This window comes from Mya arenaria, chromosome 3, assembly GCF_026914265.1.
Source record: "Mya arenaria isolate MELC-2E11 chromosome 3, ASM2691426v1".
NCBI lineage: Eukaryota > Metazoa > Mollusca > Bivalvia > Myida > Myidae > Mya > Mya arenaria.
In genome coordinates, this window is record NC_069124.1 from 57,803,954 (window position 1) to 57,825,277 (window position 21,324).

Below are 21,324 nucleotides of genomic sequence, written 5' to 3' on the forward strand. Positions count from 1 at the left end.
TTAGAATATCAGTATTTTGGGGGGAGAATATCTTTGTTTTTTTGGTAGACATTTAGAGTTTTGTGATAGTTGATCATGTTCCAAATAATTTTGGCCTTGAAAAAAATGACTAATTGTTCAAGGAATGGTGTGGCCATAGAGTGGGTCATGTCAACGCAACTGCCGCTTGTGATAAAAAATATTAATTTCTAGAATAGTTTACTTGACATATTAATGTAAATAAATTATGAACAACAATTATGTCTCGACAAGATGTTTCATTACTAGAAACTAGCTAAAATAAAATTGCAGTAAAATATGTTCGTACCATGAGCAAGACTATAAAGAACTGTTATCTTTTAGAGAAGATGATTCAGCTTCAGTAAAACATATATTTTGTTACCTCGTGATTGGTTCCTGTTTAAGCGAATAGCTGAAGAGCGCATCCCGGATCCGGCAGGTGTTGCATACTCAAAAGTACCTCCGCAGATCTGTGAGACGGTAAATAAACGGTGTTCTTGGCAGAGTTATTAAAGAAAGTAGAAAAATGCGACTAGTTAATGCTTGTTAAGCTAGTGCACCTTGGATATAACTTCCTTCTGAACGCCAAGTATACAGAACGTTGTTTTATTGAAAAAATCTTCTAGATCTGAGCTCGTATCCGTACATATATGTCTAAATCCGAAATCTGCTAATCTACATAACTTGTGAATGATAAAGATTGTATGAAATATTAAAATATTTAATATGTAAAAATATACTACCAAAAGTGGATTATGTGTTTATTATGTGTATCGTACAGTACAAGAACACATTTTTTTTTATAATTCTCATCCGATCTGCCTTTCTTCCTATGTATACCTCTATTAAATCGTGTTATTTGAAGATGTTTATTTTCATGGACAACTTTATTGGACTTTTAACATTCATTATACCATTAAATGATTTACACATAAACTGAATTGATAAAACCGGTGAGTAAACTTACACCAGCCCTTTTTCAATGCAGTACTCGCTATGTTCTTATGAGTACAATTTTGACGGTCTACAGAAAATAAAGCGGAAGTACCTCGGTCGCATTCTAACATGTAATAAATGTATCAACGACTTGAACTTGGTCGCCATTTACAAAGGTAAATCTATTTCTACGAACTCGGTCACCAAACACCATAATCTTAGTTTTGTCAAAAGAGTACAACACTTGTCGGTAGTATAACTATCAGTTTTGGGTACATAACTAGATTGTCATTAGATATAATTACATATATGTGTGGTGAGGTATATATTTTACAGATTATTCCAAAAAACAAGAAACAAAGTATCGGTGATGATTTTTCATCCTGCTGTTATGCATTCCAAACAATTTATAACGTTACTTTAGTTCGATTAGGTTGAATGATTCATGAGACAAATTTCTTGATGCGTTTTAGATCAATGCAAGTGCATTTTGCGTAATAATATGTAAAATGCCAAAGAATCTCAACTGGGCCAGAGAATATGGAGGCTATTATTTGCCAAAAGTCCAGACGTGTAATTCCCACAATGTGCTTCTTAATCGTACTAAATATCTCTTACATTTGTCAATGTAGACGTGCTATTTTTTGTTTCTATTCGTCAGTTTTTCCGTATTGATTTGTCATTTGTCATTATAGTAGTCAAAATGTATATTTGTCAGATCGACCCTGTATAAACTCACTAAAACATAGATCGTATAACTTGCCTTTAACAATATGATGATGTAATTTAGAAAGCCGAATCATGCATATGTAAAACTGCAATCCTACAGTCGACACTCGCATTCGTAAAATGAACATTTGCAGTCCAACAAGTCCAGGTTTACAAAAGTCAATTGACAAGTTCAGAATAACAAGGATGGACGATTTAGCCTATACCTTATACGGTAAATGTCACCGAAAGAAACGAAGGTGAATGGGCGGAGCTAACGAATCAGATTTTCTTTCGTTTATTTCCGTCGAAGAGCCCGAGGGATAACATCTTCGCCTTCCTCTTGTAAATTCCCGGTTGTAAGTCCGAGTACTCTCTCTTTATTTCACAACAAAAACTAAAATTAACTTCATCTTTTATTTTATTTTGACGATCAATGTTCCTAAATGAGTTAAAAATCACCATATTATTTAGTCAATTGCAGTTGGGTGGAGCTGGGCTCACGGACCCAGATTTATACTGCCACTGTCAGTTGTTTTTTTACCTATATACCCAAGCAAGCAAAAATTGTTCATTTATTGTATTTACAAGTGGACCATGGGCGGGTCGTTCAGAGGGGGGGGGGAGCTGTAGGGCCTGTGCCCCCCCCCCCCCCCAGTTGGCCCGCAAGTAAACTTAAAGGTTATTTTTTTTGTCAATATTTCTCAGAAAAAAAATACTTAATTACGCCATAATGCACCAATTCAGACTAAAAATATTTAAAATATTCTAGGGGGAGTACCCCTAAACCCCACTTGCCACATTTTAAACGTATTAATGTCATGCCCACTCGAGGGATCATGTCCAAAAAGTTGTGCCCCTAAGTAACGCCCCTCTAACGCAAGTCCCTGTTCAAAACCTGCTCCAGCAAACCCACGAAACTTTTGATGGACATCATAATGATATCCACCTAGTTTTGTCTGATGTTATACATTTACTATCTTAATAAGCATGTATGGTGTAAACGTGTAATTTCAATACATCATTGAAACAAAATATCCATGTGGATGAAAGAACAGCCCTCCAACCCACTTGTGTCCCCCATTTATGAATTACGGGAACTGCCACTGTGAACCATAACAATCAAGTGGGGGATTTCAAGAACATGAAAAAATAGATATCGTGAGTATTAGATTAGAAAAACAAACGCGCGATTTTTCCCCTCCAAAAGGGCTAGGTCCGCTTCACCTAAATGTGGAAAAAAGCCCTGACTGTTGAGTGTGGGTGGGGTATAAAAGGTAGCAGCAAGCAAGTAATAATTGTTTATTAGCAATAAATTGACTTCATCATTAAAATACTTTATTAATTACCTATAAAATAATATTCGTTACAGTATAATGTACGAATCATATGGAGTTGTAATCTAAGTGTATTTTATCCATACAGTTCCAGCTACCAGGTAAGAAACCTCTGGGGCATCTTAGTGAATAATTTCAACTTAATGAAAATTTAGATGTGTTTCTTCGTAAATTTAAAATTATCTAATATTACTTGCAATCTTAAACATTGCAAAATGGCAAGGAAGTGTCCTCTAATGGTAGAATTTAAAATAGTGTTTATAGTAATTTAAAGCTGCACTCTCACAGATTGACAGTTTTGACAACCTTTTTTTGTCCCAGACTCGGCTGATTTTGGCACCAATGCTTTCTATACAAATAATAAGATTACTCACACTAAAACAGATCTAAATTGTTTGGAAAACTGCCGGCATTTTTCATTTTTCTAAAAACGTTACTGTAGTATCACTTTTAGCCATAAAGCATCAATTTGCGAACGTAAAACTGAAAAACTGTATCTGATCTTTTGTCAGCAGTCTTATACCACTGGTATCCAGACATTTACGCAGAAATTGGCTAATTCCAAAACAAAAAATAAAAATAGTTGTCTACACGGTCAATCTATGAGAGTGCAGCTTTAAAAGAAAAATAAGACAATGGGACTTTTCATTCTTGAAGTATATTTAATGCTAATGACTTACACTGGGGATGAGCAAAAAAAATCACGTGACCACAAATGCAAACGCCAGTAGTATTTTGGCTCGATTGATCGTCAATCAAGGTAAGTTTCTTATCGATATTTTTGTTATAAGCGAGAGTTCGTTCAAATGACAAAGCGCAGAAAAGAATGCATTGTTTTGTCTTTCGATCGGTGTATTGATCACCATTCATGTCTGCATAGTTTCCGAGAACACTTCGATACAAATTGTGTCGATGAATGCAAACGCACGTAGGTAGTGATAAAATGTCACATATTAAGATAAATTGCCACATTTTTTCAATTGTTCTGACTTTCAGCTGTTCAAAAATGGCTTTTATTTGTTTTATGAATATTTTGTGCGATGCAATTTGTACAAACAAATGCATTTTCTGAAGTATTAAATTTGGCAAACGGACGTTGGCATTTTCATAAGGCAAACGCACGTAGTATACATAAAATGACAAACGCACGTAGGCTATTGCTGTAAGATTTTTGAATTTATATTTAATTATTATTATGATCATAATGCTTACGGTCATATGCATAAGGGAAAGTGAAACGCTTTATGTCGTTTTACTTAGCTAGATAAGCCATCTTTTAAGATATTAATAAGCGTTTGTTTGCACGAGACGTATTTTGCATGAAAATGCCTTTACAGATGATATTCTTTTAACAAACTACAATTTGTGTAATATATTTTGCGAAGTAAATCAAGTGGCGCTTAATTAATTAATGACAGTGTCTGTTTCAGTGGTGTCATTTGTTTGCCACGTTTGTGGGAATGCGTTGAAAACGACATGGGGGCTGATATTGCATGAGCGCCGCCATGACGATGTCAAAGCATTTTCATGCTGTTAGAAACAGTTATACACCACGGAGAGCTTGACGCGCCATATGGAAGTGTATTACAGTATTAAAAAATGCTTATATTATTCTTGTTTTATTCTATATCATTCTATAATGAAGCAATTATCTACCAGTCACAAGCTCAGGCGTTTTTTATTAAAGGTTACCAAAATATTGCAATTACAAGTACTTTAATTGCATACTTTTAAAGCATACATGTATTTATACAGGTACACCACACATGAATCAAATAAGCAGTTTCTGTGCCCGAAATGCATGCAGGAGGTCACCACACATACATACCTGAACAGGCATTGGCGAGGAGAAGATGGCACGACACGTTATACGTGCGAAGTGTGTGGGATTTCAATGGAGGAGAAATAGTCCTGAAGGCTCATATGGACGGCCATACTGGCGAGAAATCATACCAGTGCGCTGAATGTGGGAAATGTTATCGGCATAGAAGTAGATTGTGCAAGCAAAAGTTATTAAACACACCAAATAAAACATCAAATTTTAGATAATGAGTATCTTTCATGGCCGAGAGTGCAAGGTTCATCCCAACCTGAACATAGAGTGTATTGCGGAAGCGGGGTTTACCGTGTTTCCGCAAAACACCCTGCGAGAGGGGTGAGATGAACCTATCTTACACGAGCGGCGATGATCCTGGAAAAACCTGGAAATCTTTTGTGCGTAGTGAATATAATGCGCGTATAGATTTGTAATAATTCGTGGTTGTTATGGATATGCGTGCAGTGATTCAGATTATGTTTATGTCATGATTAAATATTTATAGTTCTAAAAAGAGGACAGCGTTATTTCTTAAATGGAGCCGAAATATTTTCTATTGCTCCATTTGAAGCGAGAAATAATCAATTTTGATGTTTAAAATTGCCACGAGACAATGTTTGCATGATGCTACAAACGACAGTCGTCTACAAGGGAGGTAATTGTGTGATGACGATTGAAAAAATGAATTTCATACGGGTACTTGTTTTATCTTGGCCCTTGACAAATTTTAAGGTCAACTTATCTGATGTGGAAGAAAGTAGAATCTCAGGCAGATCATAACAAAATTGTTTATTAATTAATCGTTATGTTATTTGATTATTTGAAAAGTCACCACCATACAATGTACTTTGTAGAACTACGAACTGAAATCTGTCTTCTTCACACCGCAATGTAAAAGTCGGCAGGTGACTTTCACAGAATGACGTGTGTTTAACATACACAACTTTATAAACACGACTGAATCGTCTTTTGAATAGATGCAACGAGAATAAAACTCCAATTGGTACAATGAAAAATGAAAATGTGTAGTGTAAAATGTAAACATACAACCGATGAGTTGGCGGTTGTAAAATGTAAATTGGTAAATCATCAATGTTACAAACCCAAAATACACACATACACGTTTGGACTTTTGGCAACGAATAGCCTCCATACGAGAAGGGGTGTCCTAAAATAACACAAACTTACTCTCAATAATAGACCTCATTTCGGTGATTTATAGATACTTGCCTGTGTATCAATAAATATTCGTTGAATATTCACGTCAGAGGTAATTTTTCAACTTGAAAATTTGCCCTGATAGAATTTGAACATTAGATTTCGTTCAAAACTGATCAGGGGGCCGTGGTTACAATTGACTAGTGCATTATGAGCGGGGGGTAGAGCTAGCGCGTTTTAGCGCATTACCGATCGACCACGAACATCCTCTAATTACGAATGATTCGGCGCTAGTCTGGTAAACAAAAGAAATACTAGCTTTTCACGACGTTTGTATTCTAAACAAATACAAGTATTTCAAACTATATCCAAATCCCTTTCGACATTGGCAAAAGTTTAAAAGCCCTAACGCTCTGCGAGACTGAGAACATATATGTTCCGAACTTCGGAAAATCATAGCAAAAGGGAGAAACAAGGCTAAATTGGTTCGTTTTGTAGATAGAACCCCACTTTGCTTCACTTAATGTTTAGTTATATACCTTTGTTAGTTTATCTGATAGCCTAGATACTAATGCATACAAATCATGCTTCCTTTTTTCCAGACACTAATTCCTGAGTGTACGAATTTTGTATCCTTTTAGTCGGTAATCTAATACATTATAAAAATAATAGAATGCACAGCGACTATTTTTCCGGTCATCGAACTAAACCAGGGGCGTAGCCAGCGTTACGCACTTACGCATGTGCAAAACATCAATTTGAAAAATGGCATCAAAGTCGAGTGCTATGCTCAAAATTGATAAAAGGAAGATCGGCTAAAGTAAGCATTGCTTCTCTGTGCTAGAAAGCTTTCTGAGCCTTAATCAAACACTTGGTAACTACAAGGTCAGCGGCCTCGAACCTATAAATCCACCCAAATACACATCAGAGCTCAACATGTTAGTTCCATTTGTCACTTTTTTCCCCCTGGGAATCCCCCGAACCCCACACTGGCTACAGGGATATCCCCACACCTCCCCCGTTTCGTGCGTAACATTCAGTTAAGCCTGGCTACGCCCCTGTAAACTGATCATTCATTTCCATAAGGAGTAATGTTTGTGATATGGCCCAATATAAGCTAAAACATAATATCAGCTTGTTGCATACTATTTCAAAACAGCTAATACTTACAATTACTATGCAAATGTTTATCGAATGAAAGTTGTACCGCATGGTCATAAGTAGCACGGTGTCAGTTTCCATACGAAGAAACATGATCTGAATACAGAGCAGTTGATATTCATGATAAGTCTTAATTGGATCTAAGATTGGTATAGCCAATCGGACTGCGTAGTATGAATATCCCATGTATACAATTGATAATTCAGTGGCTTAGGTTTGACTAAGTTTGATATAGAATACCATCTAATGTCACTTTTCAACAAATCTCTACTGTTTACTCAACGAAGGGTCATTAAACAACGGTCGGGTCAATTTTCAAAGTTGAAAATTCATTCCCCACTTTGCCTACATCCATTAGACTAGATGTGGTATTCAAATACCAGAAAAAAATCTGCGGGAATATTGAATATGAAAAAAGTTATCAAACCAATTAATCTATTCTATTTATGATTGTTTCAATTTTATATATCTTTAAAATCTGTCTAACACATACAACTACTTGTGGTGGTTTTTGGCAAGTTTTTGTTAAGGTGTTACGATTTGGCATTTTCACTAAACATTCTTACACAGTGGTAGGTGCTGATATTGTCAGGACAGTGGCCGGGCAGGAATTTGGATGGGTACCTGCAGGTAGGAATCGGCTTGACCCAATTATAGCTACTGTTTCTGATAATATCAGCAAAATCTAGACAGTAGTTATTAAAGTGACACTCTTATTCAAAATCAATACATGCACATGTATAACAAACATAAATTTTGACTGATAAACCTTTAACTACTTACTGAATAATGCATTTATGGAAAATATTAATTACTGATAACAAGATTGTAACCAATCTGAACAATTGTTTTCGACATGTATTCATCCTTTTTGGAATATTAAACAAAATATATATATTGTGGTAAATCTTATCTGGGAGTAAGAGTGCATCTTTAAATAACATGATAAATGAGTACCTCCCTTTATACCAACAACACATCACTGTAACATACTGTAAATCCCATGTGCATAATGCTACTTGCAATTTTGCTGTTTAAATTGTATCTAGGCTTATCTTTAATTAATACTCTTGAAGAAGTTGAGCGCGTGGATTGCCGGTAGAGCCAGGAAAACTAGTTGATGTTATCACTGTATACAGTGCTCTAACCCATTTTACTTTTTCGTGGTTTTATTAATGTATATATTAAGAAACGGCTTTTTCTTAATTGTACCTATTTAAAACTATGTGATTTTATTTCCTGGCTACCAGCTCTTTGTTATGTTTTGATATGCTGCGTATGTTTGTTATTAATGTCGGAAAATAGTTCATTGGGCTAATGTTTCTGGTAAGATTTAAGATTTAATATTGTATCTTCTAACCTGTCATGCGTTAAACAATGACTCAAAGGTTAATATTCATCAGGGACAAAATTGACTGTAACACCGGAAACTGAGCGGTCCTGACTCACATGAGGTTGCACTTCCTGCGGTAATAAAGACTTGAAGTGTCATATAAACGAACACTGGTATAATTAACTATAATGAGAGTAATTATTCTTATCTCATTAATTAGAAGATTCCGACCTCTCCGCATCAACACGCCAGTGGTTATAAAGCCTAGGGCATCCCGTCTCTGTATACATTGATAGGTCAGTGTTATTTTCGATACAGGCGAGATACTTAGTATATAGTGAACGGACCGATAAGGGAAACTTCTTCGTTAGAGATCATATGTTCAAACAAGTGAGATACTTAAGTTTATAGTTGGAATATACGAACAAATTGTATTGGATACTTCAGTATACAGTTGGAACATATAATGAACTAATGGCTGCATGAAAAAAGTGGTCAATACAATATGTATTGAACACAGCTGTGCGTATTGGAGTTATATGTTTTCGTGTGCGTTAGATATGTGAACATCATCACCAGCACAGTTGGGAATATACTTACAAATCAATCGTTAAAAGCTAAACTCATTCTACATTAATTAATCTGAGTAACTTTCAATACTGTGATTGATAACACGTGTCTTTGATTGCTTACTTTCTCTTATGCTTGCGTCATCGGTGTGAGATCCGTGTTATGGTTATACATATACCAGGAGGTTGACATTTCTTATACATTTCCCCGTCATGCGACATTGATATGTTACACTATAACATTTGGGGATTGCTGTCATCAGGAAGGTAGGACATGTTATGTTTTATTTATTATGTTACCGTAGGCATTGTAAATCAAATTGTGATCAACTTCTTTTTCATCGTCGTTGGCCAGGAAACCGTACTGTATTACGGTGTTTTTAGTTCATTTTTTGGTTAATTTACGTTTGGCTATTAATTCATGCTTAAATGTCAAGTTCACATGATAAACTGACACTTTGAACTTCACAGTCCTTAGTTTGTTTTGGTTTGTTGTTTCCTGTTTAATAAGACAAAACTAGTGCACCACTATCTCGGTTGAGTTGACTCAAGATTAAAAATCATTTGACATTGGACGAAGTACATGACGGACATTTGGTAATAAGTTTCATTTAAACTGATCTTTTCAACTGATAGAGCATTATTAATGTTTTAACAATCTTCATTTTCATTTCTATATAATCATTATATTTGACTTGATAATGAAAATGTTATTACGCAAAGATGTAGAAAGCATGCTCAGGTGTCAATTTTAATAACTTCCAACTGTCCATTAATTACCATGTGTGTTTTTAATGATGCTGAATTTTGTTAGATTAACTCAGTGTGACCGACAACTTTTTAAACTATGTTTTATCGTGCGTGAAATTATGGTTTTAAAATTGTTTTTATTTTGGAGACTTACACGCCCGATGAGCTGGATGTATTTATTGTGTATAAAATTCAGGTTGTTGCAAAATGTCATATTGTTACATTTACATACATAAATCACTTTACCTGTTTATTTCATGTATTGCAGGTGATATAGGTGATCGTGATTAGGAAATGGTCACCAGTTCACCGCCAGACGCTAAAAAACATTATGATTTTGAGCCGGAAGCGGAAGCGGTTGCTGCTAGTATTCCTTTTGTGTTCGTCGGCCATATACATATTCATATTGGCGCCAATGGACACCGGATATGAGGCGGCTGACGAGAGATCTTGGGTGGACTTTCCTGTCAACTACTCGCACTTGATAACCCGTTTTAATTTTGACGTCACAAAGGAAATAAGAAGCGGTGATACCGGGGAGAGAAATTGGGCTCTCGGGAATTGCTCACTGGAGAGTCCAGAGTCTATCCGTAAGGATGTTGTGGATTTGAGGGTCATTGTGATAACCTATAACAGGCCACAATCTCTAGATAGGCTTTTGCAATCCCTAAATAAAGCCGAGTATGATAACGACAACGTGAAGTTTGAGATTTGGCTGGACAGGTCAATATATGGCCAGATATCAAAGGATACCCTCACAACAGCGAGGAATTTTCGGGTATCTTATGGTCGCTGCTCCATTATCGTTCATTCTACACATGTGGGCATACAGGGGCAATGGCTCAATGTAAGTATGTATTAAACTCTCTCCACCATGCCCGAACTAGTATAGATCCAGCTACCAATCCAAATCAGATTGCAAGTGCATGAAATATTCAGTGTCGTTGTGTGGAAATTGAGGTTGCATTTCTTCTCATCTGTGAAAATACACGTTATGTATCAGGTTGAATAATGGGATGAGCTATTTTAAAGTATTGATCACTGTTAAATGATTTGAATATGCATTTAGGGGCGTTAGCTCAAATGTGAAAGAAATTTAGAATGCTGAAAAAATCGAAGACAATTGTTTGTTTAAGTGTAAGCTCGCAATTATATCTTCGAGATAATTTACTTTTTGTGCCCACGAGGTGAGATATATTGCGGTCCTACACTGATATAAGCTTGTATTTGTTTTATATGCCTGAAAGGGATATAAAATTATGCGAGTAATCGTAGTAAACAAAAGTTAAAAGCATGCCCCATATAGATTCACATTTAATCCTTAAGAAGAGCTTTAACAACAAAAACTCTGTTAAGCAGATTCAACAACCGCCAAATTTCCATAACGGCATTTAATTGCTTTATTAAGTGAGTTATTTAGAAGCTTGCGCATGCGCACAAGCTAGTTGCGAGGCACATGTTGCTTAACACTAAGGAAGTTTACATTTATAAATGGTCTTCGAAACGATTAAATCATTAAGGAAACACTTACTTTTACTAAGTGATGCTATTGTAAAGTCGTTGAGAATGGGATTGCGAACCATGGCGATCTTAAAACATTTCCGATGTCTCGCCCGTCATAAATGGCTATATACATCTAGAAACAAACGTATCATAAATTGCCCTTACACTCGGCGGCTTAGCGTGTCGGTTTGCTATCGAGTACTCCAGCTAAATCCCATGGCACATCTTGCCATTTTCGTCATTAAATTATATGTCTCTTAATGCCATTTATACGCGGCCTGAATCTTAGTTAATGTAATTTAAATAATACAGTTCTGGGTCATTTTCGAAAGAAGTTAAGTCTATCTTTGGACTATTGTACATGGCATTAAGGGTTTCATAAGGGGAAGTGGGTGCGGTGGTTGGGGAGTGTAAACAAAAATGGCAATATTATATATTTAACAGTAACTGAAATGAAAAGGTTGTTCTCAGTGAACGGTTGTAGTATTAAATTTGTTTAACGCATTTGTTCTTGAAGTTAATCAACATAAATAAATTTGAATCAATAGCTTTAGACTCACAATCAACATATTGTTACCCATCTAGTGTCCTGTATGTTTGTCGCAGATGTCACTAATTAATGCACCAGTCAATTGTAACCACGGCCCCTTATCTGGGATAGCGGGAAAAATGGGATGTGTATTTATCTTCTATATGGCCCCGCAGTGCCGGGTGAATGCGGTGGTTTTGTATGCGCCAAATACAGCGAGTAATGGGCCTTACCTAGGGTCCCTGTGGTGTGGGGCATTGTAAACGCCACCGCCACACTTATCGGTGGTTGAAAGAAAATGAGCTGTCGACACTTCCGTTGTGCAGCTGTGCCTTCTTACTGGGTACCATATTCATCGATTTTGGATATCTGACCTTTCAATAAAATAATCAAGTAAAATATGAATCACTTTCATGTGTGTGTAGAAGTAAACACAAGGCAAAACTGCACCACGAGAGTTTTCTCATTTTTTCCCCACATCTTCCTTGCGTGACAACCGATAAGTGGTGGAGCTGGCGCTTATCAGGCGTGTCTTAATTCTTATAAAATCGAATATTAACCGTCTTGAAACTCATATGTAAAGGTAGACGTACATTATTTTCAGTCCTGATCTAATTTCAACATGAGCGTATGTGTTTTCATCTTTATCAAATTATAAAAAAGAACAACAATAAGTCGACAACATTGTATGTTCAATATGATATCGATCCTGATTCCCAAAAGCAAAAGTCATGCAGAAGACAAGCGGCGAAAGTAAAAACGTGGTCGCATTGGGGGTTTGAACCCCAGACAGAGAAAACACCCAGCACCTGTTCCAATTAGAGTGGAGTCGCGAAAAGCTTTTTAGGCCTGGTGACCTCGCATTAAATGGGTTTAAATTTCGTGCGCGGTAATTCGTGCACCACGTTTCGCTGATCGTGACGTCATACGTAATCTACTTCCCTAAGTTTCAAGTCGGTTATAGTTCACGTGTTATATATAAATTTGGTCGATTGATCAAAGTTTGCAGTAAATACTTATTATACGTAGTAGTCCTCTGAAAGGAAGAGATATCGACGAAAAGATCAATTTTAGACATACAAACTTCAAGGATTTATATTTCTCCCACCTCAGATAAGTAGATCCAATAGTTTAATCATGCTAGAAATTTTTATCTTGTCCACGGGCGAAGATAAAATGCCCGTATGGAACTCCTTTTTAATGGTCACCACATTGAAGTTACCTCCTTTGTTGAAGACAGTCGTCTGTAGCATCATAGAAACCTTGTCTTGTGGCAATATTTAGAATGCTAATTAACTATTTCTCGCTTCAAATGTCAACATAAAAATGTTTCACGCACCTTTCATGAAATAATGCTCCACTCTCATCAGTACTATTTAAAGACCGCTTTGATTATTTACATAATCTGAATCAATGCGCGCATATCCATGGCAACCACGAGTTATCAAATATCTATACGCATTATTTTAACTACGCACAAAAGAGTTCCAGCAAAAAAAACCATTTTTACTTAATTTTGTTTAACTGAGGTGGAAGAAAAAGCATCTACTATAGCCGGACGTGTAAGATAGGTTCATCCCGACCCTCGCGCAGGATAAACCTCGTTTCCGCAAAACACCTTACGCTCGGGTCGGGATGAACCTATCTCTCTGCCATGGAAGATACTTATAATCATGAGTCTTATATATCATGGTATGCTCCAGGCCTTTCTATGTGCTATCGATTCTGATTTCCAATTAATCACGCATACTTAAATAACGTTCTCGTATTTGTGGGAAATGAAAGCTTAATGCGAATATAACAATGTTGTTTTATTATAGATAAGCCTTGCAAAATGAATATTCATTGGTTTCGATTTTTTGTATCATATTTCCACGTTTTCCTAGTCCCTTGTGAGGATTGTAACATTTGGAGAAAGCATATTGACATTTGGAGAAAGCATATTAAGAGCTCTAGTTGCTTTAATTATATATGTACTCGCGGTCTTGGAGTGGATTTAAAAGGGCCTGAAGGTTAAATACATTAAAATTTTATTATTCAATCGCTTATATACAAATACTATACATCAGCCGGCATGCATCCTCGGCACGCCAGCGTATTCGTAACCTATATGATATTGTTTATAACCTATATGATATCATATAGGTTATGAATAAGCTGGGGTGCCGAGGATGCCGGCATGTGGCATACACCGGAATGCATCATGTTGAATCTGAAAAATACAATCTTCTAAAATCTTCTTAATCCTGCGTTTCATCATTAGGATTAAAATACATAAAAAATACAATTGCGTTTAGGCTGAACCATCTAAAAGCCGATGGCAGGCTCAGAACTTATCTCGCAGCCTCGCACTTGCATCGTCCGCCTAACATCTGTGCAAGCGTACGGTTCAACCGTTCTGCTCCTCGACAATTTCTTTCAACGAATCCGCCTCAACCTCTTTTTTACGGAATGCCGTTAGGGCCATCGCCTATGAAGCTGTTCATCTGAAACGCGATACTCGATAGTACGATGATGAAAATGTTAAATCACGAAACTACGATAACGAATACGCGACAGTACGATGATGAAAACGTGATAGTATGATAACGAAAATGCGACAACAGGACAATACGATGATGAAAACGCGACAGTACCATGATGTAAACGCGACAATATGATAACGAAAACGCAACAAAACGATAACGAAAACACGACAATACGATGATGAAAATGCGACAACACGACAATACGATGATGAAAACGCGACAACACGACAATACGATGATGAAAACGTGACAGTACGATAACGAAAACGCGACAGCACGACAGTACGATGATGAAAACGCGACAGTACGATAACGAAAACGCGACAGCACGACAGTACGATGATGAAAACGCGACAACACGACAATACGATGATGAAAACGCGACAGTACGATGATGAAAACGCGACAGTACGATAACGAAAATGCGACAGCACGACCGTACGATGATGAAAACGCGACAGTACGATAACGAAAACGCGACAGCACGACAGTACGATGATGAAAACGCGACAGTACGATAACGAAAACGCGACCGCACGACAGTACGATGATGAAAACGCGACAGAACGATGATGAAAACGCGAAAGTACCATGATGTAAACGCGACAGTACGATAACGAAAACGCGACAACACGATAACGAAAACGCGACAACACGATAATACGATGATGAAAACGCTACAGGACGATAACGAAAACGCGACAACACGACAGTACGATGATGAAAACGCGACAGAATGATGATGAAAACGCGACAGTACGATAACGAAAACGCGACAACACGATAACGAAAACGCGACAACACGACAATACGATAATGAAAACGCGACAGTACGATAACGAAAACGCGACAGCACGACAGTACGATGATGAAAACGCGACAGCACCATGATGAAAATGCGGCAGTACGATAATGAAAACGCGACAACACGACAGCACGATGATGATTATGCGATAACCTATATTGTTTTCACCATCGTATTGTTAAACGTCATAACAGTTTTTAAACGTGTCAGCATTATTGAGTTAAAGTATAAAATCCTGTTCCAAAACAATAGAAATGAATTGAATTATTGTTTTATTGCATGACAACAAAAAGAAAATATATGGGAGGGGTAAAACAAAAAACGAACGCCCCTGATGTCAGACAGTTGGTTCTTGTTTCAATAAAAAGTTAACGATTATTTACTATGAAATTGAAAGCTTTCATCATGTTACATGTATTTTGATATGTTTTCAGACATGGGAACCAAGCGCACAGAGCCGGGAAATGGCTGTGATATTGGAGGACGATTTGACGGTGTCCCCATTTTTCTATAAATATCTCAAACTGGTGCATAATAAATACGACAGCCGTCGTGACGTCAGTGGGTTTTCCCTTCAAGGGACAAGTTTACGCCACAGCGACGGACACTGTTGCTTGAACGTTGCCACGGAGAACAAAGTATTTTTATATCCAACGTTAGGAACTACGGGATTTTCTCCTAAACGAGACAGCTGGTTTATGTTTAAATCATGGTTAAACCATATCACCAGTAATGGGCAGCGACCTCCTTTGATTAAAGACCACGTGGCAGTAACGTGGTACGAAGATCTCAGACGCTTGGGCCACGAGGAAAGCATGTGGGAGATGGGATACTTGTACTATACGCGGATGCAAGGGGAATACACGCTCTATCCAAATTTTAAAGGTACGGAATTATGTTTTAACAATTTTCAGTAATGCACCAGTCAATTGTATTGTAACCACGCCCCCCGGTCCGGGGAATAGAGGAGACTTTGAATTTCGGTCCAGCCAAGCCCTGGTAAAATCCCCGCTGGCCTGCGGGGCGAACTGCTGGTTAAATCCCCGCCAAATGCCCCCGCAACCCAGGGACCATAGGTAAGGCCCATTCCCCGCTATTTTGGGCGCAAAGACAAAACCAACGCATTCACCTGGCACTGCGCGGCCACCTGGAAGGTAAAACACGGTCATTTCCCCGTCTATCTCCGGAATACCCCCGGACCTGGTGGACGTGGTTACAATTGACTGGTCGATAGGTTTTGAACCTTCAAATTGGTTGTCTTTTGTATTTTACCAATAGAGACAGTATCATTGTTTAAAAGTGAGTGCGCAAACCGCTGCGCTAACCGGACAACCTTTAAATGATGAAAGGGTTGTCCGGTTAGCGAACTAACTTTTGAATCTCGGTCTGGGTGCATATGAAATTGATTTGTGATCACCAAACCCATTCTCATTCATCAGAGGTTCGATAATGATAAGTCTAACAATGTGTTACACATAGCATCACCGCTCTGGTGTACGAGAATGACCAAACCAGACAAGTTGGATTCCTCCGGGTACGCCGGTTTCTCCAACAACTGAAGAACAAGCTCCAATATCACGAAACATACTTGAGTCTACCTCAACTAGTTCACCACATGGATCATAATGATTCATTTTTTCTACGTTTGCAATACTTTTTAAGTGCATTTTCCTCATAAAATGTGTTGATAGAAATCTATTTTCAATAGTTCAAAGAAAAATAATCAAGCAAAACATTTACTTTAGTAATTGCTCAAAACCAATGAGTTGTATTTAATTAAAATTATTTGCTGTAGAAAGTTTTTCTTATTATGTTGATCAAAGCTATTGATCAAATGGGATTATGCACTTTTAAAAAAAAATCTTGATATAATATTGGGGCTCAATCTAAGAAATTAAAGCTATTGACTTTGAATATTAATACGCCATGAAAGCAATTCGATATAGTATATCCTTCAAGAGAAATTGAAGATTAAGCGAATTTATGATTATAAGAGTAATGTAAATACTATATTCATTAGCCGCTGACCGATAACACGATTGATTGACATGTTTAAACTTATTTACCGCAACTTGTTTTCAAATTTCATCTTAGATCATTTAAGAAATAAAAGCGTTGAAAACGGTCATCAGTATGTTCTCTCTGTACGTTTATAGACTGATTTACATGTAATTTAAAGGGAGTTATAAAAATAATTTGTCATTTATTAAACAATTATCAAACAAACATGTATACTGATCGATCACTCAAACAAAATGCAACATGTTTGTAGTGTGTAGCCGGCATTGCAATCCTCACGACTTAATATCTAACGGCACCAATAATTCGCGAACGCTGTCATTTTCTAAAAATTGTTAAACCGAAATATCGTTATTCCGAATTGTGACTTCGGATTAACGGTGTTTAAATGTATACTGATAAAGGTTTTGTTACATTACAGATCATCAAGGATTGACCGTTAACTGGTTTGAAGTTGGTCTTCATAACAAAGGTAAAATGGAGGAGGATTCGAATGGTAAACCGGAAAATGGACTTCTTCGATCATGGAATCCGCAATACGATCAGCTGCCTGATGAGCCCATCTACGTGAATAATAATGGTGACGTCATTAGCTGATGTCTAGCATACTGTAGACTATGCTCAGTGATATTCGATAGTAACACTTGAATTCTTAAGCCTGAAAATATGCAACTTTTACCTTGTCTCTATTCATAAGTTCATGTTGAATTGAACTTATTATGGCTTTATATACATGTATCAAGTTCACGTTTGCCTATTTTACCGTCTCGTCAACTCAGCCCAGCGCTACATATTTGTTGCGTTTGTTTTCTTGTGTTTTCTTTACTTCATGTGCACATAATGCAGCTGCCCTTTACAGCATTTTCCTTCATTCAGTAGTTTAATTTCTTTATTTTTATTCGCCCTTAAACGAAATTTAATGGCAGAGGGGTAAAGGAGCCACCATAATTTCGGTTTCTTTGTTGGTCGGTCGGTTTGCTGGCAAAAGTTAGTTAAAGGAACTTCATGTACTCCCACAGTTTTAAAGTTATGACTCTGATGTTTGTCACACATCGTGACCCACAGACATTTGTTCTGTAAGAAAGTGCCCATGAATTAGTTCCACACTTCCGGGTTTTTCGAGTTTGCGGGTGAAGAGGTGTCGACCTGAGACTAAATGTGTCAACGTTATCATGGTGTGGCTAGTAGCGAATGGCTACATTTGTGACCTACTGCCATTCATCTTTGAGTGAAGTGCCCTTGAATATGATTTTATCTCGTTTGAATACATCGGCGTTTGCGGATCGAACAGAAACTTGTACACTACCAACTTTATTGCTGATAAAGCCTGACATATTTTGTGTGACCTACAACCAGGTTAACTTAGTGTTGTGTGACCGTGAATAAAACTTTTATACATTTGCTTCTTTCGAGTTTTGGAACGATCTTCTCCGAAAGATTTATATTCGGGACACCTCGGCCATTTTTCACCGAAAACAACTGTATGCCGGTTCCTCTGTAGAAGTAGTTCGTGAATTATGAAATAATAGTATTAATCAATTGTATCAATTGTATTGTTTTAATGTGAATTATGTATATATAAGTTTAAATGGATTGCTAGTGAAGTGTATTAATGCATGACATATTCAGATTCCAAAGAGCACAGTCATTAATATTAACTACGAAATAGAAATGACTACCCATTGTAAACTGTCCATATACATCCAATCTTGTTTTTGATGGAAAATGGCGTTTCAAAAAATGTTTTCCTTAATCCTTTGTATAGCTCGTTTAAACTGAGACCGGCCAACCATTTCTGATGTATGTGCCTTTGAACATTTAGTTCAACACTTTTGCTATATCGAAGATTTTTTATTGATATTGTGACACATAAGAATTACTTTCTTTTATATAATCTTAAAACATGTATTATGATTTGTATTGCAATACTTTATTCACATGCTTGTATAAGTAATTTCTGTGTAAAGGCGGCGTGGTGGGGTAGTCATCACGTCTATGGTAGCCCAAGTTGTATATCGAGGGGTGAATGCGAAAAAGTTCTAAGTGACATTAAATAAAGAAGAATATAAAACCTTTTCGCTTACACCCCTCGAGATGTTTAGTGCAATTGATACCATTGGTTTCAGCAGTAAGTTGAATTATGACTTAGCTTCTATCGAAGTATCATGTTTGTATAAATACGCTATGTGAAAATAGAGATTAAATAATTAATATGTGTATTCCTTATAGATCAGCGAATGAGCAAATATTGTTGCAATGTAAGTAACCTCGGAGCGCATATAAGTTTAATTATGGCTTTGCTTCTATCGAAATATCATGTTTGTATAATTACTCTATGTGAAAATAGAGATAACATAATTAATAAGTGTATTCCCTATAGAGCAGCGAATGAGCAAAGTATTGTTGCAATATAAGTAACCTTGGAGCGCATAAGTCGGGAGTGGGGAGGGGTGTGTAGGAGTAGCTATATATGGATCGCCATGAAGATTGTGATATTTTATTTACAAAGACTATTTAGTGTATACTGCCAATACATCTGTCAATACTCTTCTATAATATTGATGATATTGTGCCATGCCAGGGTTCCATGGTTCCATATTTAATTGTACATTTTTCAACATTATTCAATGTATGTGTTGCACCAAATTGAACCATTCAGGTATTCATAACCATATGATGTTTTACTTTGTAAAGTAGAGAAAATAATGTCAATTATCATCTGTGTTTTAATGTCTTCAAAGAAATTATTGTACTGTACTTAGTTTGTTTTCGTACATTTTGAGATAAAAAAACTCACACTATGTATTTAAATTCTCGTTTGTGTAAATCAACTAGAATGTCATTTATGAACTAAAACGTTTAATGGCCATTGCCAGCAACACTGGCTCATCTTATATGAACGAACTCTAATGGCCATTGCCAGCAACACTGGCTCATCTTATATGAACGAGCTCTAATTGCCATTGCCAGCAATACTGGCTCATCTTATATGAACGAGCTCTAATTGCCATTGCCAGCAATACTGGCTCATCTTATATGAACGAGCTCTAATTGCCATTGCCAGCAACACTGGCTCATCTTATATGAACGAGCTGTAATCGCCATTGCCAGCAACACTGGCTCATCTTATATGAACGAGCTCTAATGGCCATTGCCAGCAACACTGGCTCATCTTATATGAACGAGCTGTAATTGCCATTGCCAGCAACACTGGCTCATCTTATATGAACGAGCTCTAATGGCCATTGCCAGCAACACTGGCTCATCTTATATGAACGAGCTCTAATGGCCATTGCCAGCAACACTGGCTCATCTTATATGAACGAGCTCTAATTGCCATTGCCAGCAATACTGGCTCATCTTATATGAACGAGCTCTAATGGCCATTGCCAGCAACACTGGCTCATCTTATATGAACGAGCTCTAATGGCCATTGCCAGCAACACTGGCTCATCTTATATGAACGAGCTGTAATCGCCATTGCCAGCAACACTGGCTCATCTTATATGAACGAGCTGTAATCGCCATTGCCAGCAACACTGGCTCATCTTATATGAACGAGCTCTAATGGCCATTGCCAGCAACACTGGCTCATCTTATATGAACGAGCTGTAATTGCCATTGCCAGCAACACTGGCTCATCTTATATGAACGAGCTCTAATGGCCATTGCCAGCAACACTGGCTCATCTTATATGAACGAGCTCTAATGGCCATTGCCAGCAATATTGGCTCATCTTATATGAACGAGCTATAATGGCCATTGCCAGCAACACTGGCTCATCTTATATGAACGAGCTCTAATGGCCATTGCCAGCAATATTGGCTCATCTTATATGAACGAGCTCTAATGGCCATTGCCAGCAATATTGGCTCATCTTATATGAACGAGCTGTAATTGCCATTGCCAGCAATATTGGCTCATCTTATATGAACGAGCTGTAATTGCCATTGCCAGCAACACTGGCTCATCTTATATTAACGAGTTCTAATAGCCATTGCCAGCAACACTGGCTCATCTTATATTAACGAGTTCTAATAGCCATTGCCAGCAACACTGGCTCATCTTATATTAACGAGTTCTAATAGCCATTGCCAGCAACACTGGCTCATCTTATATCAACGAGTTTTAATTATCTCTATGAGGCGTAGAGCTTACACGTTGATAAGATG

At 37.2% G+C, this 21,324-nt stretch overlaps 2 protein-coding genes across 3 annotated transcripts in view; both read left to right on the forward strand.

Annotated features, from left to right (window-relative positions):
- The first annotated feature begins 463 nt into the window (after nucleotides 1-463).
- The window catches only part of LOC128226482 (protein YIPF5-like), an 81,208-nt gene continuing 60,347 nt past the window's right edge, over nucleotides 464-21,324 (forward strand). Inside the window, exon 1 of the mRNA XM_052936371.1 lies at nucleotides 464-589. The gene's annotated coding sequence lies outside the window, so the exon portion shown is untranslated. The remainder of the gene's footprint in view (nucleotides 590-21,324) is intronic.
- On the forward strand, nucleotides 8,530-19,909 carry LOC128226481 (uncharacterized). 2 transcript variants are annotated; one of them, XM_052936369.1, is made up of 4 exons: nucleotides 8,530-9,285; nucleotides 10,037-10,615; nucleotides 15,568-16,018; nucleotides 17,574-19,909. In XM_052936369.1, the coding sequence occupies exons 2-4, from the start codon at nucleotides 10,100-10,102 to the stop codon at nucleotides 17,747-17,749; spliced, it is 1,143 nt and encodes a 380-aa protein (XP_052792329.1). In that variant the 5' UTR covers nucleotides 8,530-9,285; nucleotides 10,037-10,099; the 3' UTR covers nucleotides 17,750-19,909. The 2 variants fall into 2 exon arrangements, with proteins under 2 accessions (XP_052792329.1, XP_052792330.1); XM_052936370.1 differs by lacking the exon at nucleotides 8,530-9,285 and adding an exon at nucleotides 9,520-9,615.

Excerpts from the sequence above, each read along its gene's own strand:
- LOC128226481 (XM_052936369.1), top strand. The coding sequence starts at position 10,100 with ATGATTTTGAGCCGGAAGCGGAAGCGGTTGCTGCTAGTATTCCTTTTG. Across the intron at positions 10,616-15,567 it reads TACAGGGGCAATGGCTCAAT|ACATGGGAACCAAGCGCACA; the intron begins GTAAGTATGTAT and ends ATATGTTTTCAG. Across the intron at positions 16,019-17,573 it reads GCTCTATCCAAATTTTAAAG|ATCATCAAGGATTGACCGTT; the intron begins GTACGGAATTAT and ends GTTACATTACAG.